The sequence below is a fragment of the Osmerus mordax genome, chromosome 27 (genome assembly GCF_038355195.1).
Source record: "Osmerus mordax isolate fOsmMor3 chromosome 27, fOsmMor3.pri, whole genome shotgun sequence".
NCBI classification, from domain to species: domain Eukaryota; kingdom Metazoa; phylum Chordata; class Actinopteri; order Osmeriformes; family Osmeridae; genus Osmerus; species Osmerus mordax.
In genome coordinates, this window is record NC_090076.1 from 6,674,307 (window position 1) to 6,696,975 (window position 22,669).

General features: G+C 49.5%; 1 protein-coding gene across 1 annotated transcript; it reads left to right on the forward strand.

Moving 5' to 3' along the window:
* Nucleotides 1–6,355: 6,355 nt before the first annotated feature.
* LOC136936843 (BMP/retinoic acid-inducible neural-specific protein 3-like) lies at nt 6,356–19,901 on the forward strand. The gene is made up of 8 exons (XM_067230494.1): nt 6,356–6,567; nt 11,661–11,851; nt 12,808–13,004; nt 16,029–16,134; nt 16,246–16,482; nt 17,454–17,676; nt 18,581–18,923; nt 19,116–19,901. Exons 1-8 carry the CDS (start codon nt 6,356–6,358, stop codon nt 19,899–19,901), a joined length of 2,295 nt encoding a protein of 764 aa, XP_067086595.1.
* The last annotated feature ends 2,768 nt before the right edge of the window (nt 19,902–22,669 follow it).

A 22,669-nucleotide genomic window follows, 5' to 3' on the forward strand; every position in this document is an offset into this window, starting at 1 on the left:
CTGGGATCTGAAGTGACAGAGGAGAGAAAGAGGGAAGAGGAGTCAGAGACAGGATGATAGGTAAAGGGGGGGCGGGACAAAAGAATAGATCTTATCCCTGTCGGCTCCTGTCCTTCTCCATCTTCACGAGATAAAAAACAGAGAGGCCGAGGGCGGAACTGGCTTATTTCAACAAAGTTTTGCGAGACAGAATACATGCATATTCATTTGTTCAATTATTAAAGGTTATGAAAGCTCCCCCTCTCTCTCTCTCCCTCTCTCTCTCTGTTTCTTTCCATCTCCCACTCGCTCTCTATCTCCCCGCCTCTCTCTCTCTCTCCGTCTCTCTCAATGCCCAACAAATAATTCACTAGCAATTCTGTTCATTCCGTTTAAACTTTGATTGTTTTTCTTACTGGTTCTCATTTAGGAGGAACCCTTAGACCTTTCAGAGGCAGGCCACTGACTGGAGGTTTTTAAGAGAGCTCTATATGTGTTTTACTGCAATTCATAGACACTTTTCTCCTTTCTGTTTCCAGCCCCACTGTGATATGCAGCCAAATAAAAATGTACAAGTGAGAACTTTACGAGCCGAATAGCCATAATTAAGGTAGCTTTTCCCACATTGCTTTTCCAGCACAGACTTCACAAGCTGGATTTTTATGTTGTTTTAATCGATTTGGGGTGGATTTTTTATTCCACTTCCATTCCAAAAAATCCAATTCCAATATAACTCAGAGTTTACTCCCTTTAATTTACACAAACACATACACACACTCAGAAACTAATTGATTAAATCCAGTTTGAATGCTGAGTATCCATTGTACTCACCACACACATGTATTGTGTCTGATGAAACTTCCTCATCTCAGCAGGGAGGCCGTAGCAAGGTTTTGCTTTACGGCCTTGCAGAAGTCCATCGTAGGTTGTTTGTGTTGCACTGATGGGCGTGCGATTTTCGATTTAGTCATCAAATACCGCAGGGATGATACTTATATAAGACTATATACACTGACTGACACATGTCAGGAAGAGGGGTTGCTTTCAGTGTTGGCGCGCTTCTTGTTTCTGAAATAGTAGCTAAACTTGAAGAGCGGTCAATAAAAAAAGGAATCCAACGATAATAGCAGTGGATTCTTGCTTTCATGTGACACCCTCTAGGTTCTTCCGCGGTGTCCTGATTGCAGGGATAATACCGTCTGCAGAAGTCCATTTGTCACTATGACGATGAGATTGGAAGCCCCCATCTTAGCCACTGCGCCTGAGTTGCGCTGCATTCAGGTTACCATATGTATGTCAGGGCGTCCATCGGGACCACTCTGCCTTTTGTGTTGATTTGTAAACGGGGAACAAGTGTGACCTGCAGACATGCAGATTGTAATTTCACACAGAAGTGAGCCCCCCCCCCCGGCGCTAGAGAGAGAGGTATTGTTGACAGTCGTGGGAGGAAAGATAACTAGGTTAATTAGGGCCAAGAAATCTCGTTAGTCAGCACTGAAGGGAGGATGTATGGTTTATCAGTTCCTGTTTCGACACTTTGAAGGCGGTTTTGGGGGTGGCTGGAAGACAAGTTTGAAAGTACAGGAGTTACAAATTGGATCCTGTTGAAGCAATTCTAATGAAACCTTTTAATCAAATCCCCGCCAACCATTCACCCCTCCTCTCCTCTCCGCCCCTCCTCCTCCCTCTCCCCCCCCTCTCTCTCTCCATTGATATGCATTCAAACTGGAGAAACGACAAAAAGAAAGTCGGACCAATTTGCATAGTTGCAGAAGCCAAGGAATCGCAATGCTGGATTCCTGAAGGAGAATACACACACACACACACACACAGAGCCCAGTGTCAACATGTCGCCGGTGTCCTAACGGATAGTGCCTGAACAGATGTTCAGAGGTCTGAATGCTCTGTATCCAGCCCCATCCTGTGACTCTGTCTGCAGAAATGCTTTAGACAGATTAGGTTGGGGAGTGCCCAAATCTCATCAACCATGCAGTATCTTCCAGAAGCCAGAGCTGGACTGAACGTTGTACATTGTGGTTAGCCAGAGTCTGGAGGAACAGATACATTCCTGTAGAGAACATTAGGTGCCAGTCAACAAGGCGGCTGATTTAACAACACAACACAATATTCTGGTCACGTCGGCACTTTTATAGGACTTTGTCCAAACTCTTTCGGGTAAACCCCAAGGTGTTGTCTAAGATTTCTTTCCGGCAGCGGGGACAGAGTCAGTAAAGTAAGCCACTAGTAACAGACACCGTGGTCTTTTTTTTCTGTGGGCATACAGTATGTGCATGTGTGCTTGGAAGGGGACGCCAGCAACCGCAAATGACCGAGGACCCATTTAAATATCACACCCAGGAGATTGCCCCGAATCCATCGAAATAATCCGATTGATTATGAAGACGTTGATTTGTCCAATGTCATTCTCCTGCTCGGTTGGACAAGGAAGATATGAGAAAAGGCGATGACAGATATCTCCCACGACGCAGTCACAGAACAGTGAGGCTGAGATGACATGAGTCAGCTGAGCCAGGATTAGAGAAGCCCTGGTTTGGGTTAGCCGCCGTGTTCAAATGAGACCCTGGCATTTCCCTCTAAATCCCCAGCCCTGCACAGCTTTTACATGTCGGGTGTCTTCATTTGGCATTTCATGGTTTGCTGGAGAAGTCAGGTCGTACATTTGTCTGGGTTTGGCAGACTATCTTTTGGTGCAGTCTTGTTATGGCAGGGAGTGAACTGGACTGGAGGAGAGAGGTGAAACAGTTATTCTAGACTAGCTGGAACTACCTGAAGGAATGCCACATTCATAGAGGCATTAAAACCGGTACCTTGTCCTGAGTGTTACTAAGTATCACCTTAATCTAGAATGGCTAATAGTCAGTTGCTCCTAATGAATATGCCTCGTTGTAATGCTGGACGGTGGTCATAAAAGCTGTACAGAGTTTCTTAGCAGATGGGCATTAAGTCATCTGAATGGCCATTTGTCTAAAATGCTTCTCTGTTTTAGTGCCAGAATATCAGTAGTTCAAAAAGGAAATAACCCCTTTGCCACACACCCAAGAGAAATAAACATGACCTTGTCACATGCACCATTTAAATGACACATTGGATTCTGTGTGTTTTCCCACTAATGGAAACCCGGTATATTTCCTGCACAAACAATGCTGAATGGAAAAGCTTGAGTGAAAAATGGCGTGTCGTGTGACAAGGCTGAGGTGATTGTGCCTTCCGACGAACGCGGACTGTAAATCTAACCCCTGGGATGGCCTCCAAGCGCGGGCGTTCGGCTAAGAGAGGCAGAGGAATCTGTCCCTTCTCCCAACAGTCATTCAGTCATGGGAAGGCATTTGTTTAACTTTGAGAAAGAACCATCCGCGACGAAAGAGTTAACTCGTTTTTCTTGGACTTTCGGCAACTTTTATCGTGCAACGTTTCGCGCGCACGGGCTGTCGTCTGATCGGCCCATCGGCACATCAGGATCACCTGAGTGACTCAGGCTTCTCTGAATGCAGCCGGTCTTGGCATCCTGTAAGAACAACCATTTCGGTTGGCTCCCCTCAAAAGGCGGATCTGAAGGCTTTGGATGAGCACACACGCACTTTAGCGCACACGCACAGCTTGTACTCAGTCGGGGCGTAGTGCCCGAGGTTAAAGCAGGACCCGGTTGTGTACAATCATATCCCAGTGTAGCATGTGGAATGGTTGTGCTCTCCCATTCCTGATAATGAAAAAGCCTTTTTACTCGACAGACATTCTATTTGTCGTGCAAAGATTATGCATGCTGCTCGCGGCTCGAACGTGAGCGTTTTAAACCGAGTTTGATGACATGGTTGTGTTTGCGTACGGGTGTTATCAAGTAATACCCTTGTAAAGTGGGAATGACATGTACGTGGCGTCATCGCCACAGATAATAACCACAATCGGCCTGCTGTGTGTCTGATAATGAGATTATGTGGTTGCAAACAGATTCATGTTTACATGCAGGACTCTCATATTGAGCAGGTTCCCACGGCCAGAGGGGAGAGCCGGAGAGGGAGGGAGTGTCGGAGAGAGAGAGAGAGAGAGAGAGTCAGAGAGACCCAGAGAGAGAGGGAGTGTCGGAGAGAGAGCCAGAGAGATTGGGGAGGAGAATGAGATCAACCGAGAGAGGGGGGGAGAAAAAGAGGGAGAAGCAGACAGAGAAGAGAAAGAGAGAAACATGGCGAGGAGGAGAGAGATGGAGAGACAGTGAGAGAAAAAAAAAAAAGAGTAAAAGTGAAAGATAGAGAACCAGAGCCAGAGAGAGAGAGAGAGAGACAGAGAGAGAGAGGCAGAGAGAGAGGCAGAGAGAGAGAGAGAGACAGAGAGAGAAAGGGAGGGGAAGAGACAGAAAAGGGAGCACCACAGAGAAAGAGAAAGAGCAGAGCAAGCTTCTCTTCCTGTATCAGCTTTTGGCGTCTTGCCTGTGGGATGATGGGATTAAACAGTCTTTAAACATGACCCCTCTAGCCTGCACTGATATTAACAGGGCGGACAGTCCCCTTTGTGCAAGGTCACTTTTTCACAATGGCTGCCAAACAAGAAAGCACTGTACACCAAAGCCTCTGGTATGAGCGTGGAGACGAGGGGGGCTCTGTGGCATCAGGCATTATGCAAACATGCCTCCAACCCCTTCAAATCAGAGCAGGGGGAGAGGCAAAAACACCCTCTCTCTGTTTAACAAACAGGCGAAAGTTGTTGTTGAAAGAGTAATCGTGGAGAAACGCACACACTCTCCTTTGGCATCGCAAACCCCCCTCCACCCCCCACCAACACGCCCCCCGCCCCCCTCCCCCCCCCCCCCACACACACACACACACACACACAACTACCCCCCCAACCCCTTATCCCTGCATTGAGAATCTCACACTGTCCGGATGGTGTCTTCCTGCTCAGTAACACCACAGATCCCCCCCCTCCACCCCCCCCCCCTCCCCGCCCCCCACTCTAACCCCCCCTGATCAATATGCATGGCCATGCACTACTGTCTGCACTGACGAATTGGATGTCATGCAGCAAAACACCCGAGCTTTTAAAGCCGGTGTAATCACAGCGAAAAAGCATTGTAGATTGAGATGGGGGGGTCTGTGTTCGGATCCACTTATCTGTGAATTACACCCACTGTTCCATTTCGTCCTGACACACGCACATACACACCCCCACACACGCACGCGCACACACACACACACACACACACACACACACACACACACAGGGTCAGACAGGGCGAGACAGCAGAGTGATGCCCGGAAACATAGACTGAAATCAATTTTGGAGTGAATGCCAATGTGACTCATCTCAGCTCATAAAACGACCAAGTCCACATCTTCCTGTGAGGTCAAATATCGGTAATTAACCCCCATCTTGCTTTCTCTCTCCCTCTCGCTCCATCTCTCTTTTCGTCTCGTTATATCTCTTTCTCTCCGTCTCTGGAATTCCTAAACCTTCTGCTCCCTTTCGACACACCCACCCCAACGCACACACCAGGGCCCCCCGACACACACACACACACACGCCTACACACCCACCCACACAGTCCTAGTTGGCACTGGCGCTGTTTGCGAGAAGAAAAAAAAGGATTTTTGAAACCCTTCCATGCATGTGGTCACATGGCTGACTTCACTTGATAGATTGTCATCAGAATAGTGTAATGGGACTTTTTTTTTTCATCAAAGCATCTGGCTCGGTCACAGCTGCTGGGGATGATTGACAACCCTTAGGAGGGAACTGAAGAATAGTCTAGGCCCTGGACAAGGGCTACACCGGCAGGTTTTCTGACAACACGACTGGTGATGCGCTATGGCAGTGTCACGCTCTTCCTTCACTCGTTGATGCAAAAGAGCGATTTGTTTTTTAATACCAATTGGCTTTCGAAGGTTGGCATTTCGGCTCTCTCGAACGCCGCCTCATCATCCATCACGGATGAAGCCTGTCGAGGCACAGCTGCATACGAGTCAAATAACACATTGCGAATGGAACCCAACGTGTATACCTCAGGAATGAACAGCAGAGACACTTGTTTCCTTTTACAGCTCCCTGCCTGTGTGAGTCACGGCGCAAATGAAAATCTTTGGATCCGTACCGTCTCGGATTGTCTGACTCAATGTCCATGTGTGTTGCCTGCCTGTCTGCGTGTGTGTCTGTGTGTGTGTGTGTGTGTCTGTGTGTGCTCTCTCCCACAGGTGCTCAGGGGAACGTGAGGGTATGCAGCTCCCCAGGTGTTCCCAGTGGAGGAGAAAACTGACGTGTGACTGTGGCTGCTGATCGCCTCCCCCTCCTTCTCCTCCTCCTCCTCCGCCTCCCTCGCTCCCCCCTCTCCCCCCCCCCATCGCTCCCCCCCCCCCCCCCCCATCCTCTGATGGCTCCATGGGGGCTCCCCAGCCTCCGCCTGCACTGCTGGGCCTGGATGTGGCTCCTGGCCGCAGCCGTGGACAGCCTCCCCAACGAGCAGCCGGGCGGGCCCCTGGACTGGCTCCTGTCGGACAAGGGCCCCTTCCACCACTCCCAGGAGTACACCGACTTTGTGGAGAGGAACCGCCAGGGCTTTTCCACCCGATACAAGATCTACAGGTGAGCACGTCTCGAAGGGGAAGGAGGCGAGATGCCCTGGGCCCCGTCAGGCGGACGGAGGAAACGTAAGGGAACATGACAATGAGCAAGGCAGGGCTCAAAGACAGTCAGCTGTGACGTCGTAGTCTTGCCGGATGGCCCTGAGGGTCGTTTCTGGCGAGTCTGTGGTGAAGTCGTGTTCTCTGTAGTTCAATTCCCCTGAGTGATCCACACAACTGTGGCTCGGCAAGAGTAGAGGAGGATTGGCTTTGATAGTTAGTTTTCCTAATCGTTTGATCATTTCTAGCGCTTTGAGGGAGAGTTGCCTGCTAGTTGCGGAAAAGGCCATCAGAGGTGCTCTCTAATGCGTGTCGGTGATTTGACATACGAGACCAAGGTTCATAAAACGACACGGATCCAGGTGAAATGTAACAGAAGAAAAGATGTAGGGCAGTCAATCAGCACAGGTGCTCTCGTCACATAAAACAGCCACATGACTTACTGGTTGTGATTGATAGCTGCGGTGAGCATGAACAGTAACATGCATTCAGCGCTACTCTCTCCCCTGGCTGAGGTGCTGGAAAAGGATACTTCAAAAGTTTGTTTACAAATCCCCTCATTTCGCTGCCGAAGCGCCATGCGCCAGAGGCACCTTGTTATTTTGCACCAGGATGTTATCTTGCGAACATTTATTAGGCTTCCCAAAGGCTCTGGTAAGTAGATTATGTTGATTGGCGCCAAAAAAAAAGAAGAAGAAGATTTGTCACGATGTTAACACATTTACAGGTATTGGTTTGCGATGGAATGAAGGGTGTAAATTGCGTCATAAATCAAACCCATCATCGCTTGGCAGGATATTGAGCAGGCGAGAGGAAATAGCAGACGGCAATGTGACATCTATGGATCGGCGCTGGGGTGTTTTACGGCTCGGGCGGCTTGGCGTGCGCGTCAAAGCTTTTTCATATTTTCTCCTCTGGCTCAAGCCTGGTCCATCCCAGCCCCGCCACGCGGGTGGTAAGATTAATAGTCTTATCGCGGGGCCGAGTGATTAGTGAGCTCTTAATACTTATTACTCTGCATTATCACAGACTCCCCGGAGAGGGTACTGTCTGCTACAAGGTTGGGTTTGAGGCCTCCGAGGTTACAGCCAGCCATGATATTATGAAACCCTATCTGTTTTGGATAGGCTGATCATCTGTACCGTCAGATGTGTGCTCTCTGTATCAAATCCCAGACCAGCATTGTAGGTTATTATACGAGACCACATTTGTTTTGACGACCGCAGTTGCTAATGTGTATAGCCATTAAGGCATTGCTGTAGCATTTCCATTTCGAAGTCCCATCATACTGGGTGGTTGAAAGATCATTATTTGACGTTTTTTTTGTTCTGCTGCGTTCTCTGTTTTCGAGTCAGGACCATGACGATGTCAGGTGTCACGAGTAACTACCTACCTGTGATGGCTTTCCTCGCCTGGTTGGCCATCTCACGGCTGTTAGAAGCCGCTATACGTTTGACCTGGATCGAGATCGCCCGCGTCCAATTAGAGCGGGATGTATCTGTTCCGAATGCAGAGCAGGGCCTGTTTAGAACCACAGGGACAAAGCAGGTGTTCACATGGAAACAGGGGTGAGGTCACACCCTTCCCCGCCCCCCCCCCCCCCTCGCCCTCCCCCAGTGGCCCCTTAGCACCGAGTTGTAGAACATTGTTACTGATGTTTCCAGTCTGTTCTCCTCTCTTAATCTTCCCTCAGAGATTTCCGTACGTCAAGGATGGTTCCTGGCCCTCCACATATCAATGATGGGCCGTAGTCCTAACAGGCTTTCTGGGAAGTGGGATTAAATCTGATGTTTTGCTTTTTAGCTAAGCTTTCACCTATGATGCTGTGGACATTTGTGGGTTTAAACAGATGAGATGGTAATTGCTCTGCTGGATGTGTCCCAGTTAATATGAAAAATGTCAATATGTCCATTACTAATTCACAGTGATAGCAGTATAGCCAAACACTCCTGTCTAGCTCGGTTTATTTGCTTCCAATTACTTTACGTTCCTGACAATCTATTCCCTGGCCAATACTTTATAATTTCTGGGAAAAACAGACCTGAGCAGATTAAAAGTGACAATATTCTTTTCAAAAACTGCATCTCCTCCTCTGCAGTTTGAACTTCTGCTAAATTCTAATAATCCTCAATGACAGAGAGAAGATGAATAACTAAAAGTGGTGCTTCTAGTCACAGTGGTGTGTTACGACAACAACTTTGGGATAATGAAATCTCACCATCTCATACTTCTTTCAAATTTCCACCAGTGTTACTGATTGAATTTGAAAGTTTTTTAATGAGTCCTAGGAAATAGTCTGAGTTTTTTTTCTTCTTCTGTGGTTCATCACAGCAGAGACTGCTTTGGCAAGGGAAGTATATGACTTCTCCAGCGAACACCAAGAGGAGGAGGGGGTACCGTTCGGCCACCTGTCGATAGAAGCCGTTACCATGGGAGCGTTGCCATGCACTAGGGTGCCGACACGCATGAACATATGTATCACGTGTGTCTACCGTGTTTTAGCCACACTGCTTGTGGCGTGCCGTACATGGATGTGATGCTTGTCAAGGTTATATCTAAAAATAATAGATTTTAGTTGGATTTGTTTGTTGGAATAAGCCATATACAAACACTTGAAGAATGCTATTATAAAAACATATTTAAGCCTCTCATATGCTTATGAGATACTGCGTATGAGATCAAACACATCACCTAGATATTGGATTATGAAAGATGTAGCTGACAACTCCCTGATAGCTGACAGGAAGCAGTTTGAAATCCTGTAGAAGATGTGAGACCCATCCCACTATTTTTATTCTCTGTTCAGTTTCAGCTCTGTGAAATAACCTGATGATGTCAGTAGGAAAACAAATTTGCCATGTCACCTTTTAGATTGTTTTTTTTTAGTTTGCGAAGATGGCCTAGATATCAATAATGACTACTCCAGTACCAAGCAAGTCTTTAGACCCCTCCCCCCTGGTTTTAGCATCATGGTGAAATCCATTTCATTTCGTTCGTTCCCTGTAGGATGAACCATTTGGCCTATCGGGGGGTTTAAGATAAGACAGGGCTAGCTTATCATAGTCAACGATAACTGGAGAACCCAACGACAGAACGGATTTCAGGATTCACTTTCTCCACCCGTTCCTGCTCCCCTGTGCGCTTACTTTCAACGTGCTGTGTCTTTCAACTAGTGAGCCCTCACGCCACAGGAAAGCAAAGTGGAGCTCTGTAGAAGCCCAACTGTGGAGGGCAGTTAGTTGCACGTTGCGTAATGAGCTGAAGACGAATGGCTACACTACACATATTTGTCCTAAGAATTATTCACGATCCACATCTTAAAAGCACAATGTCAAAAGTAGGCGTGTGGCCTGTTGACACAGCAAAACAGTGAGCAGACCGTGATCCCACAGTACAGGAATTTCGCCAGCCCGTACCACAAGAATGCGCGAATGGCTTTGACTTGCGCTTTATTTATTTACACAGCGTCTGTCAGAAGCGAACAACTCTATTCTGATGAGAATCCTGACAAGGAGTGCGTTTCAAGCATCTTCCTAATTCTCAAAAGCTCCGTCAGAGGCGGAGTGAATTTAGGGGCTCACCTCGGATGAATCAATCAAACATGTCGGGGCGGGGGGGCGGGAGAGGTTCCGTCATTACTCCTGGTTTAATGTGATATATACCCTTTCAAAAGACCCCTCTCTCTCCATCCATCATGAACAGCCAAGGTTGCCCGGCCTTCTCTGATTAGAACAGTCAAGCCTTTACCTTCCAGTACGATGCGTCATTTAGAACGGGGATTGAACAGTAGTTCAGTGTGCGTTATATTTCCTACATGATCAACATTATACAATTCCAGAAATGCCAGTTCGTTGATGCTTTTATCCAAAGTGCTTAATAGCGCTGTAAGTGCAATTGCAGCTCCGCGTTGTGTTATGTGAGGTTGTGAATAATATATGTGCGTAGAATGTGTGAGTGCCTATGTACATTTGCTTCAGTCGAGACGTACACTCAAGTCAGAGAGAAAAATGAAAGACAAGAACGAAACTAGGAGGAAAGCTGGCAGTAGAGCTTGTACTTGTTACATTTTACAAGGCCGCGCAAATTGCCAATTTATGGCTGTGTAGTACAGTAGCCTGAAGCCAACAGTGGCAAGCAAAACCATGCTCTGTTTGACCTGATTCACTGAAATATCATCTCAATCTGTCAGAGGCAATTAAAACGAACAAGCTCTTTGGTACTGTAATTACTAAAGAACAACAAATTAACACAAACAGTGATGGTATCACACTCAAGGTTGCAACAACTGGCTTCACATAATAGCAAATGGAAACAAAACAAAGTCAGATTCACTGAGGATTATTGAAATGTTTTGTTTAGCTGTTGAGCGTTCATAACTTTCACATGCCAGTTAGCATTTTCCGAACACCTTTCTCGTACTTTTTCTTTTACTAATAGGTGGATTTCAGGGATTGGGCCATTTCTATCGGTCTTTTCTTTACTTCTTCAGGGGCTATTTTTGACAGGAGGTGAAGAATCATGATGTGACTATTAAGGAGTGCACCTGACAGCTGCAGGTTTTGAGGACTGTTTCCTCCCCGGCCACATTCCACCTCCGAACGATACCTGCTTTGGATCTCAGCCTCCTGTAGGCTACTGTTGCTCACCATCACTCCACTCTCTCTTTTATTCCTCTCCCTTTCTTTAACTCTACCTCTCTCCCTCTCTCCTAGACCTCTCTCTGTCCCTATCGTTTTCCACTCTTTTTCTCTCATTCTCTCTCTCCTCAGTTATCCCTCTCTTTCTCCCCCATCTCGCCGCCCTTTTTCTTTCTCATTCTCCATGTCTTTAGCTGTCGCTCTCTCTCTCTCTCTCTCTCTCAGAACTTTAAGCTAATGATGTGGATATGCGATGTGGCAGCTGCCCCTGAAGACTCACCTCTCCACGTCCCTGCCAGACGCACTTTCATATAAAAACACATCATTAACCATGGTCTTGTTTACCTGACACCCGCCTCCAATGGCAGTTTCACATATCCCCCCACCCCCCACCCCCTGTGGTCTGCATGTGTTCCAGGGAGTTTGGGAGGTGGAAGGTGAACAACTTGGCCGTGGAGAGGAGAGACTTCCTGGAGTCGCCGTTGCCTCTGACTCCAGATTTCGTCCGCAACATCCGCCTCCTCGGCCGTCGGCCCACCACCCAGATGATCACCGACAACCTGATCAGGAAGTACGGAACCCACTTCCTGTTGTCGGCCACGCTAGGAGGTAAGCTAACCTGTCTTTGTAACCCTGTGAACGTTATGCAGGTGGTAGAAACGGTTAGGGCAGCAACGCATCTGAGGTCTGGGGAGAAGATGTGAGATGAGCCAGCTTCACCAGCAGAGCGCTGATTCAAAACGCTGCGGCACAATGATTTGATAGGAACAAAGACAATTAAAAAAAGCTATTTTAGTAAATCTGCATCACGTGGACTGGTGTTCAGTTGATAGCTGGATGTTTGAGAGACAAGGTCGGAGGGGGGTGAGGGAGGGGGTGAGGGAAGGGAGTGAGGGAGGGGGCTTGAGGGAAGGGGGTGAGGGAGGGGGGTGAGGGAGGGAGGGAGGGCACTTGGTGCTCTTTACGGGAGAGGATCTCATTTCAGTTCCAAATCCCTGTGCATGTCTAGAACGCGGACAGAATGGCTTTCCTTTTAGAGAGCAACACTTGTCGATTACTGAGGCCCCTGTTGCCTGGACCCTGGAAAGGTCTTGGTTATGATTGAGTCCGTGTGATGCGGAAAAAAAAGAGAGAAAAAAAGAAAGACAGATCTTATACAAGCATTGCAACTCCAAGTTCTGGCACACAGCCAATTCAGAGTGGTATGAAAAGATGAAAATGAGGATCTGGGACTTTGGGGCAGAGCCAGACATGGGTTGTGTGGGTTGTAAACGGGCTGCCTCTCCGGGCTCGCAAACATATGGACTTCATGAAATACCAAAAATAGAGACTAGAGTTCTCTTGTAGAGAAAGGAAAGCCAGACTTTTTTTTTCTCAAAGCCACTACTTGTGCTAAAACAAACGTTTCCAAGCACCCATATAAATCTTTGCGTCAGACGATTGATTTCGCTAATGAAGCGCTGTATATTTATCGATGCAACTCTGTCACTTTGCGAGACGAACAATGTGCACAATGTCCAAACAGTGCCGCGATGTGAGAAACGTCTACCCCATTGTGTTTGCAGGAGAAGAGGCCTTAACGATATTCGTGGACAAGCGTAAATTGAGCAAGAAGGCGGACGTGAGCGATTTCTCGGGCTCTGGGAACTCTTCCTCAGTGAGTCTGGAGGCTCTTCACCAGCTGGCGGCCTCCTACTTCATCGACAGGGAGAGCACCCTGCGCAAGCTGCACCACATCCAGATAGCCTCCACCGCCATCAAGGTAAGCTGCACGCCCCTCACCTATGGACTGTCGGATGTGATGAAGAAAGGGTTTTGTCCGTCTCTTCATAAACGGAGTGATTACGTTCAGTTGAGTTCTGATGGAAGTATTATCAATCGTATTATCAATCTGCAGATTGGGAGAGAAAACCAGACCTCTGACAATACATGGCAACACAACACCAGGCTTAGGTCTCAATCATGTCTCTCTCTGCTCTGAAAGCCGGAGGACCATCTTTTATAGAGCACAAGAATGTAAACATAGATAGTGACAGTCAGGAAGTTATGTAATTACAACAGTGTTAGAGAAAGAGACTCACAGCTCCCAACGCGACAACTCTCAGACTAGAGAGATCATAGTTGGTGCTCTCCTTGTAGTCATGACAAGGGACGTTTACCTGAAAAACAGTGAATGACTGTGTACGGTCGCTCGGTAGGAGGGCGGCACTACTGGATAGGAGGGAAAAAGTAAGTCTACAGACGTGTTTGACTTCCAGCGTGGATAATGATACGAGGGCACAGTTACAGAGAACAGCGTGTGTCAACTTCACAGAGCCCATCGCGAATTGTTGTCCACCCCCCACCCCCCCCCCCCCCCCCTCCCGTCCTGCGACAAGGCTCGAAGGTCGGTGCGGTCTCACCGCGGCGGTGGCGGTCAGACGTGCTTTGCTGCTTCCCCCGCCTGCGAGGTGGCGGCGCCCTCCTCCCTTTCAGGCGCGCCGGCGTGACTGACAGGAGAGAGCGCCGCGCGGGGGAGGACCCCTCGCCGGAGGGGAGCGAATGGCAGCCCCCCGTCATACTCTGGCGCTCAGGCATCATTTCCTGCGGTGGCGCGGACTCCCGCGCGGCCGGGACAGGCACCGCTAAGCGCTCGGCTGTACGGGGAGAGAAATGGAGCGGGTTCCGGAAAATCGAGGGGGGATGGGGGGGGGGGGGGGAGAACTTCAGGTCCCCTGCTGCTGGTGTGTGGAAGGGAAATTTCGGAGCTCATTTCAGAGGAAAAGCCAGTTAGAGTTCTGTTGTGCTGGGTAGTGGTTGTGGAAATCTGGTGCCCCTTCAAGGAGTCACGGTGTGTCCTCTGTTCAGAGCGGGCTGTTGGTATAATGAGTAACGACTCAAGCTGTTTTAAAGCGGCGGGGATCATTTTTGTTATGATTTGACAATTTTCCGGAATAAATTGATGTCGATATCCCCACCTGACCTGAGCAACTGTTGCCAGTGTGTCTCCGGGAACGATGAAGAATGAGACCGACTTTCAAAGCGGCGGGGACTATCGCAACAATGCGTCGGCTTCGTATTGACGTCTCTGAGGGAAGACTTTGAAGATCGTCACCGGGGCCGCGACGACACGTTTTCTCTGTCGACGCCACGCGCCTCCCGTCTCCGGCTGGGGAGCCGCCGTTTGCGTTTCGTGGCCGCCTTAAACAGCCTTGTCTTTTCCTCATTTCCTTCGTTTCACTACCACTAATCTGCCTCAGACAGGAACGGCTTGTTCTTGTCAACACCGTAGATGTTGGTTTCGCTCCCTCAAGCCCCGAAGGCCACGAAAAAAAAAAAAAAAAACGAGTCGAAGTCCTTTCCAGAAGCCTCTCCCTCACCAAACAGCCGTTCTGCTGGGATACAGGTGGCTAATAATGGGCCATTAGGCGTTCTGTAGTATGACAGAATGTATCTGCACCGAATGGCAGCTGCTTTCAGTGGAGGAAATTGAATGCCCCGCTCATCAGTCAATGTTCTGCCATATGGAATATCCTGTGGTTTATCAAATAACGGTCCGTACAGATTCAATATTCGAGGGTCCTGAAAAGTTGGCGGTTGTTCTTTATTTGCTCCTGTTGGAATCCCTCACAGAAGAAGTGTGGGATTCACAGTAAAAAGTAAAAAAATCACGCTCAGATGCCTCCTGATCGCTCCAGTCCTTCCCCCCCCCCAGTCACCACCCACCCCCCTCCAGACCCTCCCCCCAATCACCACCCGGTCAGCCCCTCCAGTCCCTCCCCTCAGGCTGCTGTTCTCGGGGGTTCGACTGAATCGCTCGACGATATTTCTCTTTTGCGGTGTTGAGTTCTGCCTCCTCTGGGCTCTTCTTGATTGTGCTGCTGATGGAATTGACGACCATCGATTCGCCTCATCCATCAGTCACCACCCACCAACTGCTCTGTGACGGGCCGGTCACGGGCGCTTCTCTGGGCTAACGATGGTGGCCCACTCTCACAAAGGAAGAAATATGGGAATCAATCGGTGTCTCTCTCTTCGTCTGTCGCTGACTGCACTGGCAACACTAGATGGATCATAATCAGTTCCTCTCTTTGCCAATGAGGAGAGGTTCCGTCAAAGATGGCCGTGGCTAAGGTCAGTTTGGCTCCCTCAGTCTGTAGACGGGAGATAAATATCACTGCGGAGATGTTGGCCAACTCTAGCAGTGCCATTGGCTGTCCCATTCGGTGAGCGTGGGCGTGTAAAAAACAATCAACAGTTCCTCGAGTTGCCCGAGATGTCAAGAGAAGTGTTGTTCCTCGTGAGAGCTATCTGCATGTAGACACGGCGCTTTAGAAAGCAAAGGGCACTTTTCCCGTGCTCCGCACCGCGAGTCTAAGCAGGCGCATCCTCACTCTGGTGACGGTCATCTACCGCGGGCCTCGGCGGTGAGTCACATAGAGTAGGAAGCTGGCTGAGGATTAATACCGCTCACCAGGGAACGCGTTTGTTTTTTCCTCCCGTTCATCTAAATCTCAGTCTTTCCAGGACAACTGTTTTTCTCACTCTTGTTGAGATCTTCGGGGTGCTTTGGGGAATCGTCTGCCACAATGGCATCGCCTCAGGCAGTGAGAGGGGGTGTTGGGGAAAAAAACGACATGATTTGAAAGAAATCCACGCACACGGCCATTTAGAGGAATGCCAAAGCATGCAAACTGTTGGAACCTAAATGTATGCTGCATGGAATACATTTATATAACACTCTCGCTGGCTATGTTGATGTTTAAAAGGAATTCTTGAAAAATGTGTCCTGTTTGTTGTTGCCCAGGTAACAGAGACCCGGACAGGCCCTCTTGGCTGCAGTAACTATGACAACCTGGATTCTGTGAGTTCTGTATTGGTTCAGAGTCCAGAGAACAAGGTTCATCTTCAAGGTTTGTGTCGTTTTTGCCTTCATGCCTCATAGCATTTGCATGTCAGACTCACAGAGCAAAACGGCGCAATTTGACGATGTCCGTCAAATGCGGCCGTTTGGTTTTCAACAGGGTTGCAGGTGATTCTGCCCGACTACCTGCGCGGCAGCTTCGTCCGAGCGGCGCTCAGCTACATCGCCTGCAACGGCGAGGGCGCCTTCGTCTGCAAAGACAACGACTGCTGGTGCAGGTGCGACCCGAAGTTCCCAGAATGCAACTGCCCCTACACGGACATCCAGGCCATGGAGGAGAGCCTCAGGCGCGTCACGGAGACCTGGGGGACGCTCTACAGAGAGTTCGAGGATTCAGGTGAGGGGATGAAAACAGGAAGGAAGGACCTTGTCACGTGACGCGCCGCTCGGCGCGCCCGTTATAAATGACGCTTTCTTCGAAAACCGCCGGGGTGTCGACGCGGAGGCCCGTCTTGAGGCTTTGAGAAGAAAGGGATGACGTTTCGGTAAGGGATGAAGGGGGAAGGGTGTCGTCCCGCGCTCGACCCGGTGAGAGATGCGAGGAGGATGAAGGGCTCCAGACGCTGCACTTTACGGGGCTGAACCGTCTGAATTGTGAAACTTGGCATGCGATCTGCGCGCCACAAATCAACAGCGTGGCAGGGTTGGAAAATAAAAAGCGGGGAGTTTACAATATGTGTGAAGGAGATTAATCAGCTGTAAACCTCATTTATTGCCAGTCCGGCATTTTGCTATCACCAGAGTAGGACCTTATGAATGAGAGCACTTAGCACAATGTTTGTGTATTGCTGCGGTGGTGGGTCATCTCGTCGGGGTCATTAATGCAGGGGTGAAACCTAAATGGATGCCTTTTTTCCTCTTAAATTTGGCCGAAAACATCTCTAAGTGCAATTACTTTCAAAACTTTATGTTTTAAGAGCAGAGGGAGACAGACTGCCAGGTCTGCTGAATGTCGTAAACTCGCCCTTCACTGAGCGATGTCAAAGACGCTCAACTTTCTGCTTCGCTCAGCAGCAAAACATGCCAGGGGGGAGGAGCGTCTCCGTGGAGACGGTGGTGTCAAAGCGGTCCCGTTATCCCTGTTGTCCTTTAGGCTTCAGAAATGTAGTGGCTACTGACATTTTTTGGGGGGGTTAGGATTAGACTACTAATGTTTGTAATGGTTCTGAAAGCATCCTCGTCGGTTTGTGGCAGAACAGACTGCCTTGAGCATGGTTTACACATTTCATCGCCATTCTGACTTGTCTCACACAAGACCTGTGGAGTCTTCACTCTGTTGTAACAACCCGTCCACCGTCTTCTCGACAGACGAGTTCAAAACCTTTCTGACGAGGCTTCCCCAGAACATCTTCCTGAACTCGACCACGATCCAGCACCTGTGGTCCCTGGACGGCGTGTTCCAGTGGCGCTACGAGCAGCTGGAGAACAACATGCGTCTGCTCTTCAGGAGAGCCCAGCGGGTCGTCTTCAAGCTCTTCAGCCTCAGCAAGAGGTGCCATAGACAGCCCAGCATCCGCCTCCCCATTGGACGGTGAGCTGCCCCGCCTACACCAACCACAAGCCCCACCCACACCTGTCAACACGAGTCAAACGACACTTTTACCGCCGACCCGGGAAGCTGATAATCCCGCCTCCTCTAAGAGGGAGAGGAAGGAAGGCTGCATGTTTGTTCTTTGTTTGTCTACGTTTTGGGGTGGTGCGCCCAACGTAAAGCTGGCGTCACATTCTTGACTCTTTCTTTTTGTTTTTTAAGAGGTAAATCTCCATAGGCTACTGAGTCAGAGAGTGGAATGTTTGTCAGTTTGCCTGGGAGTGGAGCGCAGCACTTGAAAGGTTCCACTACGCCCCGCTCCCTGCACTTCAGACAGATGAGAGATACGTGATTGATTCCACTTCCCGGGGCCAGCTCCACTGTGCTGACAATTATGAAGGGATCATCCACTGGGAGAATGCAACTCGGTTTTCGAAGTGGAATAATGATAAGATTTCGAGAGTTTGTAAAAAAAAAAAAGTACAGTTGGCGCTCAAACTTTCACCATTAGACCTAATGATGCAAGTGGGGCTCTCTGGTCGTTCCTGGTGCTGTGCAAGTGCCGTACACCGCCGTCGATCATTTATCTCTTGTTTAATGGCCGTTTAGATATTTCAGAGACGGTGTTTCAAGTTCTGATGTGTGAGACGTTACATTTAAGTAGACGTTCACGCTCCATGTTGCTCCATTTCTATGATAACACTATCATCCCTTATAAGATATAATAAGATATGTAACATATCGTCAACCAGTGAATCGACACAGGAACGTGAGTGGTCTATGTCAAACTCATGTCAAATTAGACGAATGCGAACATTTGTGCTTGTACATGTGTTTGAGTGTCCCTGTGTGTGTGTGTTTGTGTGTGTGTGTCTGTGTGCGGGCGTGCCTGCGTCTCTCCCAGGCCCCAGTCGTACTGGCTGAACCACTTCCAGTCTCTCCTCTACTGCTCCGAGAACAACCAGCTGGGCTCCTTCTCCGAGGAGCTCCGCAGATGCTCCTGCAGCCACGAGCACAGCCCCTGCCAGGCCCCTCCGCCGTGCTCCACCGGGGAGGGCCACGCCTGCGCCGCCTGCGCCCCGGACAACCACACCCGCTGCGGGAGCTGCAACCCGGGCTACGCCCTGGTGCAGGGGCTCTGCAGGCCGACGGTGGCCGACTCCACGGAGAACTACCTGGGCTTCGAGACGGACCTTCAGGACCTGGAGCTGCGCTACCTTCTCCAGAGAGCCGACCGAAGGCTGGAGGTAAACGACGTCGTTCGGCGGACACTCTTACACCTTTCTTTCCATTGCAACTGAGTTCTGTTATGATACTGAATGATTGGGAACCACTGAAAGATCAGAGCAAAAGTGTATCGTCTTTGCCAGCCTACACAGGATGGTCGGATACATTGAGGCGACGGCTTCACCTCTGTGTGTGTGTGTGTCTGCCCGCAGGTGCACGCCATCTTCATCAGCAACGACATGCGCCTCAACAGCTGGTTCGACCCGTCGTGGAGGAAGAGGATGCTGCTGACGCTCAAGAGCAACAAGTACAAGTCCAGCCACGTCCACATGCTGCTGGGCGTGTCCATGCAGGTGTGCCTCACCAAGAACAGCACCCTGGAGCCCGTGCTCACCCTCTACATCAACCCGTTCGGGGGCAGCCACTCGGAGAGCTGGTACATCCCCGTGAGTGAGAACAGCTTCCCGGACTGGCAGGCCACGAAGCTGGACCTCCCGCTGGAGTGCTTCAACTGGACGCTCACCCTGGGGAACCGGTGGAAGACCTTCTTCGAGACCATCCACATTTACCTGAGGAGCCGGATCAAGACGCAGGGGGGGGGCGGGGCCGTGCCCGGGAACGACACTGTTTACTACGAGCCTCTGGAGATGGTGGACGCCTCGCGGAACCTGGGCTACATGAAGATCAACAGCATCCAGGTGTTCGGCTACAGCATGCACTTTGACCCGGAAGCCATCCGCGACCTGATCCTGCAGCTGGACTACCCGTACACCCAGGGCTCCCAGGACTCGGCCCTGCTGCAGCTGCTGGAGATCAGGGACCGAGTCAACCGGCTGTCCCCTCCGGGGCCCCAGAGGCTGGACCTGTTCTCCTGCCTCCTGCGGCACAGGCTCAAATTAACTGCCAGCGAGGTGGTCCGTATCCACGCCTCCCTCCAGGCCTTCGGGGCACGCTTGCCCAACTCTTTGGATTACGAGACCACCAAACTGTGTAGCTAACAGCTGTCTGAGGATCTCTGAGGAGGTGGGGGCTTCCAGGAGAAAGCGGAGGGCTCCGCGACACCTGGATCGCATCCTGAAAGTGTGGATTTCGGTTGCGACAACAACTGACTGGATTAGCATACAGTGCCACCAAATAGTGCAGTTAACTGTGTGGGGGGAGAACGGGGAACAGATGGAGAACGTTCCGGGATGTTTGCTTCTTGTTGAGTGGCAAGGACTCGCCACAGGAGAAACTGTCAGCTGGAAGACAAACAAATGACAACCATTAACAACACATCTACAATTTCCAACATGTAATTCTCTTGGTATTAAATTGACCATCTTGTTCAAACGCAGACCTTCTCATTTACACAGTATCCACCGAACACGAATGAAGAGAACTTTGAAGATATATGGTCAAATATGGTTGTTTGTAATTTTTATATGTTCTTTTGCTTCAGTGACAGTGCTATTTCCATGATGACCAGAATACAGTGGTGTCAGTCAGTTTTGTAGATAAATTGTTATTAAAATATCATGTAATAATACACGAAATGTGAGGACATTTGTTCACCTTTCCCACAGCTAAATTTCAGCTTTCAGAGTCTGAACACTAATAGGCATTAGTTGAAATCCCTTAACGGCACAGTGAATTCAATTAACCATTGCATAATCAGGTTGAAATAAGCATGAACCTTCATTAGATTTGTGGACACAGAATCCTGATAGTTCGTTTCCGCCTGTGTATGTAATACTTTAGTTTACGTTGTCATAGAAACACTTGTGAACTGTGTCAAAAACAACACCGCAAACAACTATTTACCTCGCAGCATGCACACACCATAGCTATACCACCGGTGTACCTGAAGCTGTCCACGTCTAAACTCGAGGCACCAAACGGAAGCTGTCTGCGCCGCCATCTGGTTTTCCAGCTAAAGCGACGGGTCTCTTTGACCCTGACAGACTAGATAAACTTCCCACGTTATAGCCCACGGCGAGACGACACCAGATCAACGTCCCTGCCCTCGGACGCCCCCGGGCTCATCCCCGGCCGTGCTGATGTCAGGGGAAAGGTGTCACATCTCGTTTACTAACACGGTTCCCCGGCTGGATCGCCTGGGAACCTGTCAGGGCGGAGAGAAGGCAAGGTTCAAGCACTCGTGAAGGTCAGCAGGGACCGCCTCCATTTGGCTGCTCCTCTTATCAAACCCAAACCGTGCCACAAGTTCAAAGCCAAGGAGGGCCGGGAGGGCGATGTGAGGCTCGATGGGCGGCGAGGGCTTGATGCTTTGCTGAAGGTCAGGACGCCCTTTTCGAATAGGTGGTTGTCACTCAGGAGGAGAATAATAACCGCCGTGAAAAGCCCCCCTCCCCGCACGCTGCTCAGCCGAGGAGCGCCGGACGCCGTTTCTTTTGTGCGTCTCTCCACCCGTGAATACGCGGCCTCCTATTCCGACGGCGATCTCGAGATTGGGCCGGAGAGCGGGCGGCTCCGATAGTCGTCGTGAATGTCAGCGTGAATGTCGAAAAACGTCAACGGTGAAAGGCGCCCACCCCGTTTGAGGTGCCTGCAGCCATTTTTCACGACAGACAGCGAGACACCATACTGCATGACCTCGCATAAAGTCCCAAAAGGAATGAACCTGACACTTCCAGGGCTTTTAGAAACCAAAGGCAATTTGGTCATTTGAAAGAAAAGACAGAATAGAACAGGAACCATTCTCGGGAAACAATCAGGCTAAATAAAATGGACCCCCAGGTAGTCACCCGTAATTATGAGGTTTGACGTTCAGTTTATTCCGCAATTACAGGGGCTCACATCCTGGAGAAGAAGGTAGCCCTATATCCAGAACTCATTACTGAATTATTGTTAATCAAAGAGCTTTTTTTCCCTCCCCACAGACTCGAAGTGGGTGGAGAGAGGCCAGCTACGATAACAGAGGACCTGACCTTTCTTTAGCTGCCAATCAGCAGCGGCGGTTTGACTTGCCTGTTCTTCTGTTCTGTTCAAGGAGAGATGATTATGTTGGGTTCACTTTTGACTTGTAATTCAAGTTTAATCATTTAACCCAACACAGTGATTCTGACATATGTTATTGATTCATGGGATTTGGCAATTATCTATATTTTAGTGTAGACGCAAAGCGCGAGAAGGAGAATTCACAAAAAATAAAACAAAGATAAGGAACCAAAAGGGTGCTTTAGTGGAGAGGGCACCAGGACTGCTGTTTTGGGATTGTGGAGGAGGTCTGCATGAGTAAATAATCCTTCAGATTACTTAGTTACAATACATGGGATGAAGAGGGAGGGAATGAGGATGGAGGGATGAGGAGGGAGGACATGAGGGAAGGGACTAGCGCATTCCTGGTAGATCAGTCTCATCCATCCCAGGGACATAGCAGTGGACCGAAACAGAGAACACAAGAAGAAAAGACGAAAGGCAACCGCCGTCCGCCGATAGATCGATACGCTGCTTTATTACCTGGGAGAACAGAAGGTTCTGCAGACCAGATCAATATCCACGCGAGGAGGTGGCTCCGACGCTGAAACCCTCTGGCATTTTGTCCCGTCGCCACCCCCCCCCCCCCCCCCCACCCCTCCCCGTCCACATCAGCGCCAATATATTACTATGTGCTGCTTTCTGTCTGATGTGTTCTGTATAAGCGCAAATCAATCCTGACTTTTATTCCTGAAGATGAGGCGTCGTGAAATACATTAGCTCAGGTGTCAGCTGAGCGCTATTCATTAGCAAGTGTAATCACACAGTCCCGCTATTCTCAGTGGGG